The sequence below is a fragment of the Mustela nivalis genome, assembly GCF_964662115.1.
Source record: "Mustela nivalis genome assembly, chromosome: 2".
Taxonomy (NCBI): Eukaryota; Metazoa; Chordata; class Mammalia; order Carnivora; family Mustelidae; genus Mustela; species Mustela nivalis.
The window spans coordinates 72,910,898-72,931,047 of NC_139021.1; the positions used below are offsets into that span (position 1 = coordinate 72,910,898).

General features: G+C 34.7%; 1 protein-coding gene across 3 annotated transcripts in view; it reads left to right on the forward strand.

Moving 5' to 3' along the window:
• Positions 1 to 19,738, forward strand: part of PPP1R42 (protein phosphatase 1 regulatory subunit 42) — a 60,325-nt gene extending 40,587 nt beyond the window's left edge. For all 3 annotated transcript variants that reach the window (XM_082719160.1, XM_082719158.1, XM_082719157.1), the window contains 3 exons: positions 986 to 1,103; positions 8,771 to 8,901; positions 19,389 to 19,738. In XM_082719160.1, the coding sequence (XP_082575286.1) occupies positions 986 to 1,103; positions 8,771 to 8,901 (249 nt within the window). In that variant the 3' untranslated portion in view covers positions 19,389 to 19,738. The remainder of the gene's footprint in view (positions 1 to 985; positions 1,104 to 8,770; positions 8,902 to 19,388) is intronic.
• Positions 19,739 to 20,150: the final 412 nt, after the last annotated feature.

Here is a 20,150-nt window from a genome sequence, read left to right on the forward strand (position 1 = left end):
GAAGAGTTCAGTGGAGATTTTTTTTCCCCCATGTAACTTCTACATCCAACATGGGGCTTGAACTCACTCTCCTGAGATCAAGAGTCATATGCTCCACTAACTGAGCCAGCTAGGTGCTCCTTGTGGGGATTTTTAGTATGTGGAAGGGAACTGTTGTCAGCACTCATAGTAAAATAAATAAATTAATTAATTAATTAATTAATATTTTCTGGGGTGCCTACACCTAGGTGGCTCAATCGGTTAAGTGTCCAACTCTTGACTTTAGGCTCAGGTCATGAACTCAGGGTTGTGAGATCAAGTCCGGCACTGAGATCTGCACTAGGTATGGAGACTGCTCAAGATTCTCTCTCCCACCCCCCCCCAAAGCCAAAACTAAACACAAAAAAATTATTTTCTGAAATCTAAAGAATAAATGCAGTCTTATCAAAAAACGTTTTCCAAAAATGGAAAAATGAAATATCTAAGTAACAAGAAACATGGATCAAGCAAAGAATGAGATAGAAGGTACAAATAGATTAAGTAGATATTAAGCTTTGAAGGTGAAGAAATGATACCAAGAATAAAAATACCAAGCAATGCATTGCCAATTACTTTCAGCTTTGCAATTAAGAACATGTATGAATTAATCTATACTTTGTATTTCCTAAAATTTTCCTTTATATCCTATAATTTTGCTCTTGACTTGGGAAGAATAAATGGAAGAATCATAGGTGTTTGCCTGTTGCTATTCTTCAGAATTTTCATTAGCTCTGTAATTCTCACCACCTTATTCTAAAGATAAGATATTCCCCTAGGTGTATACAAGATCAATTAGTAGTATAGACCATTTTATTCAAAAAAGATTTATGGTACACCTTCTAAGTACCTAGAAAAACAGTAATTAGCTAGAAGAGCAGTGATTACCTTTAAAAACAGTTAACTGGTATGAAAGAAATATTGATGATTATGAAATACTTGTGTCTTGCTTTTCCTTCTCTAATTATAGGATCTGGAATTTTTACTGAACAAGTTGATGAAGCTGTGGAGAATGGATCTAAATGGAAATCCTGTTTGTCTCAAACCTAAATACAGAGACAGACTGATACTGGTGTCCAAATCACTGGGTATACATTTATATTACATTAATATAATTTCCTAGAGAAAGAGAACTGGTTAACTTGTTAATTTAATATCAAGCCTTGAAAAATATATGATATCAGAATCTATGAAAGTATAATATTAAGTTCAATATTTTAAGTAAAAGCAAATTTAAAATTGAGAAATAAAACATGAAAAATATCTGTTGTTCAGAAATAATTAAGGCACCACATACCCTTTCTTGAAAAATGTGTAGAACTTGCTGACCTTTTGTCAAATTCTCATTGGCACAAATCCTCTGAAGATCCCAAGAGACTCTTCAGTTCTTGGATCTGTAGATAAAAATTAATCAAAGTATTCATAGCTTGACAATTGCCCTAAGAACGTACAGGTTCCTTTCATTTGAAAGGGGAGCAAGGTAGGGAGTCCTTTATGAGATCCTTAGAAATAACAACAACCTGATTATGCACTATACTGGGAGTATTAGACCACAGCTCTTCACTAGGGACCAAGTTACACAACATTAAAAAGACAAGCACTGCCTTCTCACAAAGGAGATTCATGAAAGAGTTTCCTATATCTGAACTTCTGTGACATGCTATACTTGGGTATAAAAAACTAATGCATGGCAAAACCATTTCAAAGCTCATAGCTGTAGTAAACCTTGATTGATCATGATGTTATGCTGTGGTTCTCTTGGGGGAGAAAAGGGTTGACAAAGGATATATCACAAAAATCTAAGATTTTTAAAAATATATATAAAAATATGTATTTTTCAAATACATATTCAAGGGTCACACCCTGCCCACCATACTTGACCCCACCAGCCAAAGGAAGGAAACCGAAAATACACCAGGAGAAGAGTCATGCGTAATTTCTGTAAATTGTGCAAATGAATCTACAATAATGCACATTCCCCCAACTCTCCATCTCCTTCCCTTCCTGCTCACTGCACACAATTCTATTAGTCTACTTTCCTTAGGAAGCAGAGTAAATACAACTAATGTTAGATGCTTAAGGACCTTCCTATGTTCATGGAACCATTTCTGGGAACACTTCTCATTATATAGTACTGTAGATAATGAAGTAAAGTATGTGAAGAGAAGGTACTGACTCCCAAATAAATAGGATTTAATCAAAATTAAAAAAAAAATCTTTCCTAAACATATTTTTGTGATTATAAAATTAATACAAATTTCCTTTTTTTAAAATTTTAAGTAGGTTCCATACCCAATGTGGGGCTTGAACTTAAAATACTGAGATCAAGAGCTACAGGTTCTACCAACTAAGCGAGCTAGTCACCCCTAAAATTAATACACATTTCTTATAAAAATGCAGAAAATAAGAAAAGAATATTAATGTCATTCATAATCCCAAAATAAATCTGCTATTAACACTTTAGTATATGTCCTTTCAGTCTTTCCTCTTTGGTTCTAGCTTGTCTTTTCTTTCTTTTTTTTAATCTTTTTTTTTTTTTTTAAGTTTATTTATTTATTTATTTATTTATTTATTTTTTAAATTTGAGAGAGACAGAACAGAGGGAGAAGCAGAATCCCTGGTGAGCAGGGAGCCCAACATGGGGCTCAGTCCCAGGATCCTGGGATTATGACCTGAGCCCAAGGCAGATGTTTGCAACCAACTGAGCCACTCAGGCACCCCTAGAACTTGTCTTATTTTCATGTGCTTTTTTTTCCTAAATGAAAAACCAAAACCAAAAATGAATTGAAGACTTGGTTTGATGTGTCCCAGTAAAGACTGAGGAAAGACATGTTTTGTAAATAACCCAGTCCTCACCAAACAGAATGATAAGCCACACATGTGGTTTACTTAGCCTGAGTGAAAACAAATTTTGTGTTAAGAACAACTCATTAAGGGATGCATGAATATGAATTGTTGGAAATCATTTAAAAGAATGGGACTTTCTGAACTGGCAGTATACCCACAAATGATGATGCTGTGTGGGCAATGTGAATTTTTCAAGATCTGAAATCTGTAAAGTGGACAGGCAGCATTTCTTTTCCTCTATTTATGCCTGGCTAGCTTTAAAGGGTAGAACCAGACCCAGGGTAAGGATTCCACTACTTTGCATGTTTGCAGTATTAATAGCAAGGACACAAAAATACCTTATTAATACTGAAGTGTTCATAAAATTCAACACCAGCCCTCACCCAAAAACTGAACCTATTCTAACATAATTTCTTTCACCTTAATATGTTTTAAAAATTCTTTCTCCTTCAGAGACAATTAAGTTAATTTATTTTTCACTTCTCCGATGAAATTCTACAAAACAATAAAATGTGCCTTAAAGTTTATAATTTAAAAAATTACACTGTCAGTTGATTTTCTCAATAATCCTTATTAATTTCTTCATAATCTAGTGTGACCATTAACAATTGCCAAAAACAATCTTTAAAGCCATATTGACACAGTAACAACGAACCATCGGAAAAGTAAATTAAGAAAACTATAGCACAAAAAAGTAAAATACCTAAAAATAAATTTAACTAGTAAGGTAAGAAAAAAAAAAGAATTGTTTACTGAAAACCACAAGACACTAATGAAAGAAATTAACAAATGAATGGAAAAAAATCTTATGTTCATGAACTAGAAAATTTAATATTGTTAAAATTTCCATAATACCCAAAGGAATCAACAAATTCAGTATAATCACTATCAAAATGCTAGTAGTGTTATCACAGAATTGAAAATTTCACAAAATTTCACTAAAATTCAAATGCAACCACAAAAGACCACAAATAGCCAAATCAACCAAGGCATCACACTTCCTGAATTCAAAGTATATGACAAAATACAACAATCAAAACAGTATAGTACTGGCATAAGAAGATATATAAACAGAATAGAATAGAAAGCTTAAAAATAAATCCATTCATAAATGGTCAGATGATTTTCCACAAGGGTACCAAGAATACACAGTGGGGAAAGGACAGTCAAATGTGGTTGGGAAAACTGGATATCCACATGCAAAAGAAATCCACTCAAAATAGATTGTAGACTTAAACAGAAGACCTGAAACTATAAAACTAGACAAAAACACATGAGAAACCTTCATGCCATTGGTCTTGGCAGTGATTTCATGGACATGACACCAAAAAACACAGGCAACAAAAACAAAAACAAACAAGTATACTACATCAAACTAAAAAGCTCATGCACAGTAGAGAAAATAATCAACAGAGTAAAAAGACAACCTACAGAATGGGAGAAAATATTTGCAAACTATACATCTGATATGGGGTTAAGCTCCAAAACATATACAGAACTCCTACAACTCAACAGCAAAACCTAATAACTAGATTTTAAAATGAGCTAGGGATTTAAAAAGGCACATCTCCAAAGACCTACAAATGGCCAAAAGGTATATTTCAAAAATGCTCAATATCATTAATCAACAGGGAAATGCAAATCAAAACCACAGTGAGGTATCACCACACACCTGTCAGATGGCTATTATCAAAAAACCAAAAGACAACAAGAGTTGGTGAGGATGTATAGAAATTTGAAACTTTGTACAGTACTAGTGGGGATGCAAATGGTGCAGCCACTTTGAAAAACAGTATGACAGTGCATCAGAATTTAAGAATAAAACTACTATATGATCTAGCAATCCCAGAAATTAAGGTTTAACCTGAAATTAAGGTTTTGAAGAGATATTAGCACTCCTGTGTTCACTGCAGCACTAGTCACAATTGCCAAGATGTAGAAACAATCTAACTATCCACTGACAGATGAATGGATAAAGATAACATGGTAGATACATATACACTAAAATACTATTCAGCCTTAAAACAGAAATTCTGCAAAATGTGACAACATGAATGAACCTTGAAGACATTATGCTAAATAAAATAAGCCAGTCACAGTAAGACAAATAACTGCATGATTCCACTTATATCATCTACCTAAAATAGTCACATTCATAGAATCAAAGAGTAGAATGGTAGTTGCTACAGGCTGGGGGAAGGGGTAAATGGGGAGTTACTAGTCAATGGGTATGAAGTTTCAGTGAAGCTACATGAATAAGCTCTAGAGGTCTACTGTACAAAGTTGTACCTATAGTCAAAAATAATGTATTGTACACTTAAGAATTTATTTACAAAGTAGACCTCATGTTAAATGTTCCTACCACTTATATTTAAAAAAAAAAAAAAACTTCTGCACAACAAAGGAAACAAACTAAAAGATGATCTACTGAGTAGAAGATATTTGCAAATGACATATCCAAAAAAGGATTAGTATCCAAAATATATAAGGAACTTATACAATTCAAGACCAAAAAACCCACAAATAATCCAATTAAAAAGTGGGCAGAAGACATGAACAGACATTCCTCCAAAGAAGACATACAGATGGCCAATAGACACATGAAAGATGCTCAACATTGCTCATCACCAGGGAAATATGAATCAGACCTGTAATGAGATATCACCTCACACCTATCAGAATGGCTAAAAACAAAAACAAAAAAAAAAACAAAAAAAAAACCCAAGAAACAACAAGTGTTGGCAGAGATGTGGAGAACAAAGAACCCTCATGAACTATTGGTAGGAAAGCAAATGGGGGCAGCCACTGTGGAATACCATCTGGAAGTTCATTAAAAAGTTAGAAAAAGAGGGGCGCCTGGGTGGCTCAGTGGGTTAAGCTGCTGCCTTCGGCTCAGGTCATGATCTCAGAGTCCTGGGATCGAGTCCCACGTCGGGCTCTCTGCTCAGCAGGGAGCCTGCTTCCTCCTCTCTCTCTGCCTGCCTCTCTGCCTAACTTGTGATCTCTCTCTCTCTGTCAAATAAATAAATAAATAAATCTAAAAAAAAAAAAGTTAGAAAAAGAACTATGATCCAGTAATCACACTTCTGGGTATTTCCCCCAAAATACACAAAAACTAATTCAAAGGGATACATACACCCTTATGTTTATTGCAGCATTATCTACAATAGCCATATTATTAAAGTAGCCCAAGTGTCCATTGATAGATAAATGGATAAAGAAGATGTGGTATATATACAATGGAATATTATTCAGCCACAAAAAAGAATGAACTTTTGCCATTTGCAACAACATGGATGGAGCTCGAGGGTGTAATGCTAAGCAAAATAAGTCAGTCGGAGAAAGCAAATACCATATCACTTCACTCATATGTGGAATTAAAAAAACAAACAGGGGAAGAAAGAGAGAGAGAGAGAGAGAGAAACAAATCAAAAAACAAACTCTTAACTACAGAGAAGAAACTGATGGTTACCAGAAGGGAGATGGGTGGAGGGATGGGTGAAATAAGTGAAAGGGATTAAAGAATGTACTTATTTATCATGATGAGCACTGAGTAATATATACAATTGTTGAATCATTACATTGTACACTTAAAATTAATCTAACACCATGTGCTAACAAGTTGGCATTAAAATTAAAAAGTTAATAATTTTAATTAAAAAGTGCCTGGGTGTCTCAGTGGGTTAAAGCCTCTGCCTTTGGCTCAGGTCATGATCTCAAGGTCCTGGGATGGAGTCCGGCATCGGGCTCTCTGCTCCGCAGGGAACCTGCTTCCCCCTTCTCTCACTCTGCCTGCTTCTCTGCCTACTTGTGATCTCTCTCTGTCAAATGAATAAATAAAAATCTTTATAAAAAAATAACTCATTAAAACAAATCTCATAGGTCTTTGATTTTATGTCCATTACCTGGCTTCCTCTGCTGAACCACCTCTATATGATTATTTTCTAAAAGAAGAAATCAGGCTAACTAAGGCACAGTCTCCTAGTCATTTCTCAGCTCTGTCTGCATCATAAACATGAGGAAAAAGGGATCATGGTAAGAGATTTGGATTTTCATTCCTTAGCTCTATAACAGATATTTTAAAAATATGTATTGGTTTACACATATAACACCCCAAAATACGCTAACAAATTATACAATTACTAATAAAAACAAATCTGGAAAGATAGCAATAAATCCAAGTGGTTGGGAAAGCTAAGCATAAAAAAATGACCTTTAACATAAAATTGTAAGTACAAAGATGTTTGATAATAGAATATTTAGCCAATTTCTTACATTATAATTTGGAGAGTACCAATTTCAGTTACAATAAGTACATGGGACAATATATGGAAACAATTATACTTCTGGAGTTTATGGTTCTAGTTTATATTTCCAGTTTCATCGCTTTATTTTGTACTTAGGATCTAACAATATTATGGATCATATTTAAGTAGCACTGTTAATATTTTCAGTAGTGCAGGACACCTGGGTGGTTCAGTGGGTTAAGCCTCTGCCTTCGGCTCAAATCATGGTCTCAGGGTCCTGGGATGGCGCCCTGCATTGGGCTCTCTGCTTAGCAGGGAGCCTGCTTCCCCCCCTTCTCTCTGCCTGCTACTCTGCCTACTTGTGATCTCTTTCTGCATCAAATAAATAAATAAAATCTTAAAAAAATATTTTCAGTAATGCAATCAGTATCAGGATACTGTCAATTTCCCTGTAAGAACATGATTTTAAAAAGTTTTACCACTTCCTTTTCACATTCTGGGATCCAGTAGAAGACATTACACGGATAATGAAAGAAAAATATGTAATTACCTTAAAAAACTACTATATAGCAAATTTTGTTAGAAAGAGATAGTCTTTTTATTAAATGAAGGCCACATGTATTCATGTAATTACATATAATACAAAATGTCCTATAAGGGAATAGTTTGATATTTTATAGTATATATAGTATATATACATATACAATGGAATACTCTCAACCATTAAAAATTGTGTTTAAAGAAAGACATGGTAAAATGATTATAATAAAATAATAAAAATTAGGACATAATACTATGTAAATAGAGAATCCCAACCTTATATAATATATACACATACATAAAAAACAAAAAAATGTTAAAAATATACTGATAGTGGGTTTTAGTGATTATTTTTGTTGTAGAACACAGGCAATATTAATTTTTTTCTTTTCTCATTTTTTTGTATTTTCCAAATATCTTACAGTATATAAAAATTAATTTTTTTGTAATTTAAGATGCTCAACTTCTTAAAACTCTTTCAGAGGAACAAAACGTAAACATAGCTGAAATCTTCATAGAACCAAGAGGCCAGTTTTGTGGGTTGTCCCTATCATATCCTATGTCCTAGGAAGTAATAGCAGTGCCTGGGTGGCTCAGCTGGTTAAGCCTGGGATATAATAAGCATTAATAATGTATGTGCTTTTAAAATACCATGCTAAATGTACAAAATTTCTTGTTCATCTTAACATAAAATATGTTTTGCTTTTTCTCAAGAATAATAACCATAGTATGGAAATGAATAGATAATATCTAAATTTTATTGACTATGACATTTTTGTTTTTAAAAATTAAAATTTACATGTGGCCCTAGAAAGGAAACCATGTATCAAATTGTTTACAATGATTATCTTTATTGGTGATAGTTAAGGAGAGTCATGAATAGTAATTACAGAGTCTTTTTATGTTTTTTCTCACCATGTTTCAGTTGTTTATAATAAGCATTCATTCTCTTTGAAATCAGAAAAAAAATTAAAAATAAGTAAAAGCTCAACAAAAACAAATAGTATAAATAGGATATTTTTATAAGATATTTATTTCAGCCTCTGGTGTAATTTAAGTTCATGTGCCTTAAACCAGAAATATATATACAGTATTTTTTAACATATTTATTTTTTCTCTAGAATTTCTCGATGGCAAAGAAATTAAAAATATGGAAAGACAATTCCTAATAAATTGGAAAGCATCCAAAGATGCCAAGAAAATCAGCAAGAAAAGGAACAGTAAAACAAAGGATGCAAGTAACTCATACTAAGTAAGCAAGCTGTCATTCATTAATCACTTTTACTAAAGGAGAGACTATTCTAGTCAACAACAACAACAACAAATGCCAACAAATAAGAAATAAGAGGCTTTTGTTTAGATTTTTTGTTTAAGATTTGGTTTTTTTTTTTAACTTATTTACAATTCCTAGGAAATTTTACCTATAATGTTTACATATAAAAATGACAGCTACTGTTAACAAAACTGTTTGGTTCATATTGAGTTTGACTGTGTCAGCTATGAAAACAGAGCCATGGGGTAGAGGAAAATGTATAATCTTCTATCTGACAAAAGCGCATGATATTTTAATTATGCAAATGGTGAAACAATCAGCTATGTAAACTGTGAAACCTAAGTCACACCAAACATTATGTATGTTTAGCACCAGTGCAAAAATCAGTTTCGATCAAAATAAAAATGTATGACAACCACATCTGTGACCTATACTCTGTGACCTGTCCCCCTCTTTTTAAAAAATTTATGCATTTGACAGATACAGAGAGAGATCACAAGTAGGCAGAGAGGCAGGCCGGTGGAGGGGGTGGAGCGGGGGGAGCAGGCTCCCTGATGAGCAGAGAGCCCGATGCGGGGCTCAATCCCAGGACCCTGAGATCTTGACCTGAGCTGAAGGCAGAGGCTTCACCCACTTAACCCACTTAACTTAGGCAACCCCCCCTTTTTTATATACATGCCCTAACCCTTGAATATTTTGTTCATGTTATGCTTAAAGTTACAATACAAAGGACAGGTCAACTTCCCTTGCTTAACTTATGCAACTAAATGCAGCCAAGTATAACAGGTAACAATTATCTTTATCATACTTGGGAGCATCCTAGAATTCATTCTTCACAGATTCTATAGTCCACAACATTGGAATGAACCTCTTCCTCTGTTCCTGAAGTGTCTTGAATGCTAATGGTCCTCCTATTTCACAGCTAATAGGATGGGTTTATAAAAAGGGGTTAGGCCGGGAGAATAGGGAAAGGGAAGCTCTAATAGTGTAGTGAGGCTTCATGCATGGATACCGTATCCTGCCACTCTAGAACAAAAAAGCTGAGGTGAGGATAAGCAAAGGTAAAAAGGCAAGGAGCGCTGTCTGTCAAATAAACAAATAAAAAAAATCTTAAAATAATTTTAGGGGCACCTGGGTGGCTCAGTGGGTTAAAGCCTCTGCCTTCAGCTCATGTCATGTCCCAGGGTCCTGGGATCGAGCCCCGCATTGGGTTCTCTGCTCAGCAGGGAGCCAGCTTCTCCCTCTCTCTGCTTGCCTCTCTGCCTACTTGTGAATTCTGCCTGTCAAATAAATAAATAAAATCTAAAAAAAAATTTAATTAAAAATGTTCTTAATGTAAATTTTTAAAAGCCATATAGAATGTTACATAGTACAGAAGTATCAATTCATACCTTCATATAGTTGGTATTATAATGATCATTAATAATTTAAAATAGAAAGCACTCTGGTCTAGGAGACAAAGAAGAAGGGGTAAGGGAAGAAAAGAGGTAATTTTTACTGTGCTAAACATTTCAGATATCTATAAGCATCACTGCATTTAATCATTATAACCTATGGCAAAGATAATTATTATATCCATTTTTTTAGATGAGAAAGCTGAGTTTTAGAAAGATAAAATAACTAGTCTAAGGTCACAAAGATAGCAATGATTAATCAAAAGTATTTAACTTTATCAAACAGCTTTGGCTTCTAGTGACTGCTCTAGCAATGAATTGTGGCTAGAATTGTGCTTGGATATAAAGACAATGATGTCTTCTCTACTTAGAAATTCACTTCAGATTGGTGGGAATTTAGGAAAATCTTTAGATGAGTAAATATGTAATATTATAAATAAATAATATTAATAAATAAAAAGGAACTACAGAGAAAATTGGATAATATAAAAAATCTAAGTATTCTAATAGATTATATGATTTACTATATTGAAAAATAAACTCTAAGGTCAATTAAAATACAATTGAAATTGAAAACTGATTAGCTGCAAGAGAAAATTATCTGAATTTTCTTTTTTTTTTTTTTAAAGATTTTATTTATTTATTTGACAGAGATCACAAGTAGGCAGAGAGGCAGGCGGAGAGAGAGAGAGAGAGAGAGAGGGAAGCAGGCTTCCTGCAGAGCAGGGAGCCTGATGCGGGGCTCGATCCCAGGACCCTAAGATCATGACCCGAGCCGAAGGCAGCAGCCCAAACCACTGAGCCACCCAGGCGCCCCCTGAATTTTCTTTAGAAGTAGTTATTCTCCCTTGGCCACTTGTAGATATCCTCTCTCGCCTCCTACAAGTTTGCCATTTTCATCCAAACACAATGACACAGTTCTGAGCCTTTCAGGCTTAACATCAGTGACATCTGTGGATACATGTGTGTAGCACACGATAACCCTATCCTTAGGTCTGTTGCCAACAACTTAACACTGTGGTCTTTATACTAAGGCTCTGTTATTATTTCTCAAAAAAAAAATGGAATGCATGAATTAAAGTCTAGAAGATATGTATTTTTAAAATCTACAATATACCTTCAGGTCTTTAGAAGAACTAAGATGAAACTTTAAAGACACCTTTATCCAACCAAATCCATTATAAGTGAGCAGGAATTCTCAGAACGATAGTAATTTCTATAATTCCTGACCTTTTACATATTTTTGACAGCCTTATAAATTTGGATCTCTATGTCAGGGATTATGACAAGATTATAGGGATTATAACTTCAGACTTCAAGGATCTTATGATAAAAAATCTTGTCTTAAATATAGCCAGTAACTATGTAACTCAAATTAGGAAACAAAATCAAACACTTTAACAAAATCCAAAATATATGCATATCTTTTAGCATATATTTAGGTAGTGCTTCTATGGAAACATTCATTTATTCATTTAATAAACGAATATTATTCTGGATATACACAGAACTATGCTAGACCCTGGACTTAGAGATGAATAAAATAGTCCCCATTTAAAAGGAAATAACTGGGCGCCTGGGTGGCTCAGTGAGTTAAGCTGCTGCCTTCGGCTCAGGTCATGATCTCAGGGTCCTGGGATCGAGTCCCGCATCGGGCTCTCTGCTCAGCAGGGAGCCTGCTTCCTCCTCTCTCTCTCTCTCTCTGCCTAATTGTAATCTCTCTCGGTCAAATAAATAAATAAAATCTTTCAAAATAAATAAATAAATAAATGAATAAAAGGAAATAACTGCTGGAAAGGGAGGAGGATTTGTCAATAGGGAAATGATGTAGAATGTTACGTGCCGAAATAAAGGTATGAACACACTCCAAAAACTATATGTAACTAATCTATTCCCTAAAGGTTAAACACTCTGAAAAACTAAACTCAGAACAGCAGGATGCAAGGCAGTTAATCTGCAGTTAATATTTATATTAATGTTGGTGTACCCATTTTGGCAATAAAATCTGACCATAAACATTCCTGGATAAGTTTTTATGTATGCAAGTCTATGATATTTTATCTGGGATATTGAGTTTTTAATTGGTCTTATTTTGGATCTATTTAACTTTAATTCCATTTCATAAATTATAACTTTGGATAGTCTAATAATATCATAGGACATGGTTACAATTTAGTTATTAGTTTCAAAGCAGAACCTTTAAACACTTTGTACACAAGTAAATTTGGAACAATGCATCACATAGTTCCTGTTTATTACTCACAGGTGCGTAGGGCAAAATGAGACTTTTTCTAATTTAATCCAAATGGAAATGCATCCACACAAAGCTCCCAAGAATATAACCTTAAAATTATTGAAGATATGGGGTAGATTCTTTCAAGTATTTGTGTGATCTTTCTTTTTTGGGAAGATGGGACATCCTGTCAACAAAACAGAGGAAAAGAAGCCCTCTAACTGTCTTTTTCTTGGGTCTCAATTCTCAAGCACCTGCCCCCTGCCCCCAAAAAAGTTCATTTTTGGTCTATCCAAATAACCTCACAGTTGTGGTAGTACTAGTACTAGTTCAAGAAGAGCTAGGAGTCACAGATTGGATATAATCACTGAGATAGGGCAAGTGACTCAGGACAATCCCAGAAGCAGATAAATATGTCTGAATGAGCAGGGATCATACCAAAGGAGCCTGAGGCCTAGTTAACAATGGTGGTCTACTATTGAATAGAAGGCTATGCCAAAGGTATCTAGTGGCAGAAAGGAGGGGCAATCCAGAGTATTACAGAGATAGGCTACTTTCACCACTTCTCCAGACCAAAAGTTCTTAATTTGATGTTCTGGAAGGAGTAGCTTCATTAGATTCTCAAAGGGGTTTGTAATCTAAAAAAATAGTTGAAGAGTCACTATTCTAAACCTTGAGTATATGCATAATGTAGCTCCATATGAATCAGACCTAAGTTTCTTCATAAGGAGAAAAATGTTTTCTTGGTTTTAAAAAATGGCATTGCTTCTGGGGCACCTGGGTGGCTCAGTGGGTTAAAGCCTCTGCCTTCGGCTCCGGTCATGATCCCAGAGTCCTGGGATTGAGCCCCGCACTTGTGTTCTCTGTCTGTCAAATAAATAAATAAAATATTTTAAAAAATAAAAACTAAAAATTAAAAATGGTATTGCTTCAATATAAAGATAAATTATACCAGAAAATAAGTTAATGAATAGGCACCTGCTATATGCTGGGCAATATGAATATAAAAACTCAAATGAGACAGTCCTGATCTCAAAGGTTTTATAACAAGCTGGTTGGAGAGTTAAATGTCATACAATTACTGTGGAGTGTGATAAATGCTATGAGCATTATAAACCAGATCCTAACACACCCTATAATTTATTCATTCAAGTTTTTCTCATTTATAATCAGTATGATTGCTCTATTGATCTTTCTAATCATATCACAGTAGTTATTACAATATAATGAAGGGGGCAAGACCATGTTTCATTGAGAAAGTAATCAGAGCCAGTGTACATACTCTAGAATAGATTTCCTTTTTCCAGAACTGCCTGCTGAAGGCCCTCTTTGCAGAGTCCAATCAAGGGACAGGACTTGGCATTCTTTAATTTAGTTAACCTAAAGAAGACCAATGAACAACACTGTTGTATTGTCCTACCTCCATTCCCTGAAGAGTGGCTTAGGCTTGCTGGGACAGAGGCATAAGGGAGAAAGGGTCCTGTGAGTTTGGAAAATGCTTTATTTAGGGAGAGGAAAAAGGTTATGGAGTCTGAGCTCATCTCCACTCGCCAAAGCAACAAACAAACAAAGCAAACAAACAAAAAACAGAAGCTGTATGAGAGTTTGCTTTACTGCTTTATTTGCAAACTTTACATGCAAATGTCTGTTGCCATTACCATCAAAACCTAAGCCACTCTGTCCATAGATCACCCTGTTAGTCTCTTAAAAGATTTTAATAATTAGTGTTATTTCCTCAACAGTGTTCTTCAGTTTCATTTCTTTGCCAAGCATCTTGAAAGATTTTGCTAATATATCACCAAGGTGGAAAAAAAAAAAACAATAAAAAATGAACACAGACTCAGAAAACAATTGATAAATTCTATACATCACCACACTACTGTTAGATCAGTTGTGAACTGTGGCATATACGGTACATTCTATATCCCCGAGCAAAGCTCTAATTTCTAGGATTGCACTGACAAAACAGCAAATACATTCTATCCACATTTTCCTAGCTAGGAACACTAAATACAGAGCTAAGTGTGTCTCTGACTACTATGTACTGCAAAGACCAGATGCTCTCAAAGAAGCCAGCAGAATAGAGGTTCCTGTGAGAAGGAAATAAAGAATGTCCGGCTTTTGTCACTGTCAGTGAAGTCAATTATGTTCAATCCAAGTCTTCAGTTTTATAATGTGAAAAAATATTACATAAATATTTTTAAAGTTTTTTATATCTTCTGGTAACATTTTTACTGAAGGCATGCCAAAATATTTTGGTATCATAAAAGATTTAAATCTTACCAAATGGGAATATCAGTTCTATTTCTCTTTAATAAAAGGTGACCAATATGGAATTTCATTAAGTTCTTGATATCGATTTTTAGAGTATGCTTATCACTAATATTTTAATAATTTAGCATAAAGCTAAGAGAGAATGAGAATAGATGGTCACTAAAGTATTAAAAAAAAATCCTCAGGATGCCTGGGTAGTGCAGTTGGTTAAGCTTCTGATCCTTAATTTTGGCTCAGTTTGTGGTCTCAAGGTCATGATCTCAGGATTGTGAGATCAAGTCCCTTGACAAGCACTGCACTGAGCACAGAGTCTTCTTAAGACTCTCTCTCTTCCTCTCCATCTGCCCCTATCCTGTGTGCACACGCGCACACACTCTCTCTCTCTCAAATAAATAAATCTTGAATAAAACCCATAAAGAATAAATTCTAAAAATCTAAAAAGTTGATTAAAGCAACTCCTTCCCTTAATTACTTTAAGGGGAAAATGAGCTAGTGTCAATAGACATGTCCCCTATAGTCTACATCTAATGCTCAGAGGTATAAAAGAACTTAAGCATCTTCTTCCAAAATGATAAAAGTATGTGCCCCATATTTCTTTATGGTTCTACACATTAGGAGCTGTGCCTGTATCCTATGTGAACACAGGGAAGCAACATCTGTCCAATGACAGGGGAATGTTTTTTACCTCCTTTATAAATGCGTGCAGTCTGTGCTCATGTATATTTACACAAGCCTGCTTTCCCTACAGGGAGGAAAAAGTCAGACTCATTGACGTTGTTTTTGACCCTCAAACTGAACTTGATACTATCGATGTACATTTTAATTAAAGATTAGTTCAAACCTATTTTTTATTTAACAGCTGATTCTAAACAAATGCCTTCACTGTTCAATTAAAAATAATTTATGGTACTAAAAAGTGTACACATGATTGCTTCTTTCTGTGTTTGTCACAGTAAATACTTCTGACAGATGTTTCCTCTCTTTTCAAATATGCTAGGAGGTGCTTAAGACTTAGTAATTTTAAAATAGACATTAAATGCATTTACATATTGTAAATAAGATTCACTGAGAATACTGGAAAGCACTGTACATTGAAGAAAGCAAATTGTTACTTGATTGTTTATCTTTCAAGCCTAAACCATGTCCATAAAGTCAATTCCTCTCTCGTGTTACTGTAAAAATAACTGCATAATTGGGCTAGAATCTAGCCCTTAGTTTCAGATACTTTTAAGGAATGTAAATCTCTGGGACCCATAATTCACTGGGAAATGTTCACTGTACATTATTTAACTATTTATAAAATACCTACTATCTTCAGTTAGAATATGGAAGTATTAGATTTCTTTGAGTTAAAAATGAACTTTAAAAACAGTAAAAATAACTTGCTTTCACCACTGCGAAGGTTATGTTTGAACACTTGTAACAATAGATCTTCTATCTCCCTCAAGAGTTCTTAAAACTTAGGTAATATTTTTAGTTACAAAATTCTGGGATGATCTTATATAAATTCATCCACAAAGCTCTAAATGCCTTTAATTATGCTGTGTTAAACCTAACCTCAGTCTAATTCATTTTATATGTTAAATAAACTTCTATGTACCAATAATGTAGGTATAATATTAAGACATTGATTTGTAGTTAGTTCTCAAGGAACCCTTCTAAAATTAGGACACCCCTCCTTTAAAAAAGCAATCATGGTAAGCAACAAAGTTGGGGTTTTTGTTTGTTTGTTTGTTTTAGAACAATCTAAGCTAGGTTTTGTGGCTTCTAGTCTCAACTCTGTCAATGGCTTACTCTGTGAACAAGAGTTAAGTAAAATCTAATTTTTAAGAATTATGTTATTTCTCATTTTAAAATGTCTACTTTGATACCTGAATATTCACTACCCCAAATTTTAAAAACAGCAGAACCCTCTCAGATAAGAATATGATCAGACTTATTTTATAGCCAGGGAAAAGAAGCATTGGAGAGGCTCAGTCAGAGCGGGGCCCAAAGTCACACAACTGCCATGAGGCAGAGCTAAAACTTGAATTCAGGTCACTGACTCTAAAATCCAAGCTCTCAACTACTCTGCAAGGGGTCTCAAAAACGTCTTCAGGTATAGGCAGGTAAATTAAGTGAGGGAAGCAGGGAGAATGTGATTGAGGTGAACTGGAGAGCATGTGTCCACCTAAGGGCACCTGCAGCTACTCTGCTCCAAAACTGCAGCCAGGCAGAGCTTTCTCAAGTTCTTAAACTTGACAAATCAGGTTAACTGGCAACCAAGATATCTAGATTAAGAAATCAATGGATTTTTAAATATTGGCTTAATTTTTCTTAAAAAATATATAATGGATGAAAAGAAAAAGAATCTGGTAATGCTAGCAAAGATAAGGAACAACTGGAACTCCTATGCACTGATGTTGGGAATGCAAAAACAGCCACTTTGGAAAACAGTCTGACATGCTTTTATAAAGTTAAACATGTACTTAATGTATCGAATAGTCTCACTGTTAATCCCAGGTATTTTTCCAAGTGAAATATAAACCTATATGCACAGAAAAATCTATACCCAAACATGCATAGAAGCTTATTAATAATCACCAAAAACAAAATGACCCAAAGGTCTGACACTAGGGAATGGATAAATAAACTGTGGTATATCCACAAAATAGAATACTATTCAGCATTAAAAAGGAATGGACTAGTGATACACAAAACAACATGGACAGATCTTGAAGCACCATGCTAAGCTAAAGAAGCCAACTTAAAAAAAGTTAAAAAATTTTTTTAATTAAAAATTAATTAAATTTAATAATTTAATTATTAAAATTCAATAATTTAATTTTTAATTAAAATTTTTAAAAAAATTTTTTAATTAAAAAGTTTTTTTTAAACTTAGAAAAATTTTAAAAAGAAGCCAACTTAAAAGAGTACACACTGTATAATTCTATGACGATCTGGCAGAGGTGAAACTATAGGGACAGAAAACAGATCAGTAGTTGCCAAGGCCTGGGAGTAGAATGCACAAAGTCACAAAGGAATGGAAGGGTGGGGTGATGAAATGCTGCATATCTTTACTGTGGTAGTTTTTATCAAAACTTGCTGAACTATAGACTCAAAAGAATGAATTTAATGTATACCATACTTTAACTAAACAATAAGGGAAAGAGTTGAAAGGTGAAAAAAGCACCAATTATATAAAACCTATGTTCTATTATAATATATATGTGTATAAAACAACAATGTATTTTCTCCACTGGTATGTGTGATTATTTTACATCACAAGGATAGTAAGTTAAGGACAAATTGATATATTTAGAGAAAGACATATAATTTTAAGATCTACACCATACCCCATGAAATAAAATCTATAGCACTCTAAAGCCATCTACTTTCTGGAAGGCTACACAAGAACTCCAAAGAATATACTATACTATGAAAAGAATGTTTGAATTGTTAATAGGTAGCCAAGTTAAAATATATCCCTTATTGCAATGATAGATACAAAATACGTTTTGCAAATTATGAAGAACTCTACAAATATTAAATAGACTAGGTATGGTAAAAAGCACAAGGAATTAGGGTCAGTCGGCCAGGCTCAGACCCTGTCTCTGCCACTTGCTAGTTGTGTGACCTTGGCAAATTACTTAATCCTGCTTACTCTTATTTTCTCAACCATAAAATGTAAAATCCTCAAAGGGTTTTTGTAGACTAAATGAGAAAATGAAGTGTTTTTTTGTAAAGCACTTTGCACATATCATTAAATAAAGTACCTGTTAGTAACGTATGTAATGTTGAAAATGTGAAGATTTTCATCTTCTATTTTTAACTTACTGGCAAATAATGGCTTCTTGGTGGATATAGGACTACTCTAGAATCATGAAAGGATTTCGAGAGGCTGCTTAGAGTGGCAGCAGGTAAGACAAGATGGCCCACAGTGGTTGGTACTGTGTCACCAGCCTTTTCTTTTGAACCTATCAGGCAACACAGCCTCTGTTATCAGTGAAGAGCTTGCTGATGCCCCCACCTCCACCCCACCTCCTCCACTTAACAGGAGACTTTAGCAGGCTAGTATAGGGTGAGGCATGTGAGATGACAAGGGTGCAAAAGATAAGAAGCCCTCCATCTTTGCCTCACCTTAGCCCAGCCCATCTTCCCTCCAAAATTCTTATTTCCACACTTCTCCAACACACAGATTTTCCACATTCTTCTCTACTGGGGGAGGGGGAAACGGGAATTATTCTGCTTCTTTTTTTTTTTTTTTTAAGATTTATTTATTTATTTATTTATTTGTCACAAGTAGACAGAGAGAGAGGAGGAAGCAGGCTCCCTGATGAGCACAGAGCCCGATGCAGGGCTCGATCCCAGGACCCTGAGACCATGACCTGACCGGAAGGCAGAGGCTTAACTCACTGAGCCACCCAGGCGCCCCAATTTTTCTGCTTCTTTTAGAAAGATTCACACAGTTGGGTGACTAAGCATTAGCCTCTACTATTGTTGTATCCTAGAGTCTATATGTTTGTTCTCATTTTGGAGAACTTTCATTTTTGAAATATTACTGTCTTTTTTCTCTATTAATACAGGAATCTCTCTTTGAAGGAATCTGAAAGCTTGCAGAGAAAAAAGTGACATACCCGAACTTCACCTTCTTCGTAACTCAAAAATGAAAGGAAAAAAAAGTAAATTCAGCCTTAAGTGATCTGAAACGTTTGTGTTTGTGTGTGTGTGTGTGTGTGTGTGTTTTAACTTTTATACTACTAGGCAATATTATCTTTTGTAGTTTGTAGCTCTAGGATACTTCACTATATAAAAAGCCTTTAAGCAGTTTGATTTGCTTCTTTATGGCATCTGAAGCATTGCTTTTCAATTGCTTTATTCCTCATTACAATTTACTGAGAAAATAAAGATGTGCTTCCTCATTCATCAAAAGAAAGTAATCCTTTCTTGAGTCAATGGTATTTTGGCCCATTCCTTTCTAAAGAGTAAATCTAATTACAGTTATTGAACGGGAACTCAAGATGATGATTATTCTGATCCACTAATATACTTGTAGTGTGGAATGATATATTAAAATGCAAGTATCACCATCACTACGTACAAATTATAGTTCCAATTGTACAGAAATTACATCGCATATACAAGAGCAATCTCATCAATGATATTTTAAATTTGACATCCTGTCTTGACTCCAAAGATTTTTAAATGTCCTGCTCTTCGAATTGAGGGCCTTATTTCAAGGACACACTACGTTCTAGAAACTATCTGCGTCCGCTGGGACTTCGCCTCTGAAGGCCCTGGGTCCGGGACCGGCGGCGGCCACAGGGCTGGGGGCGTCCCGGACCCAG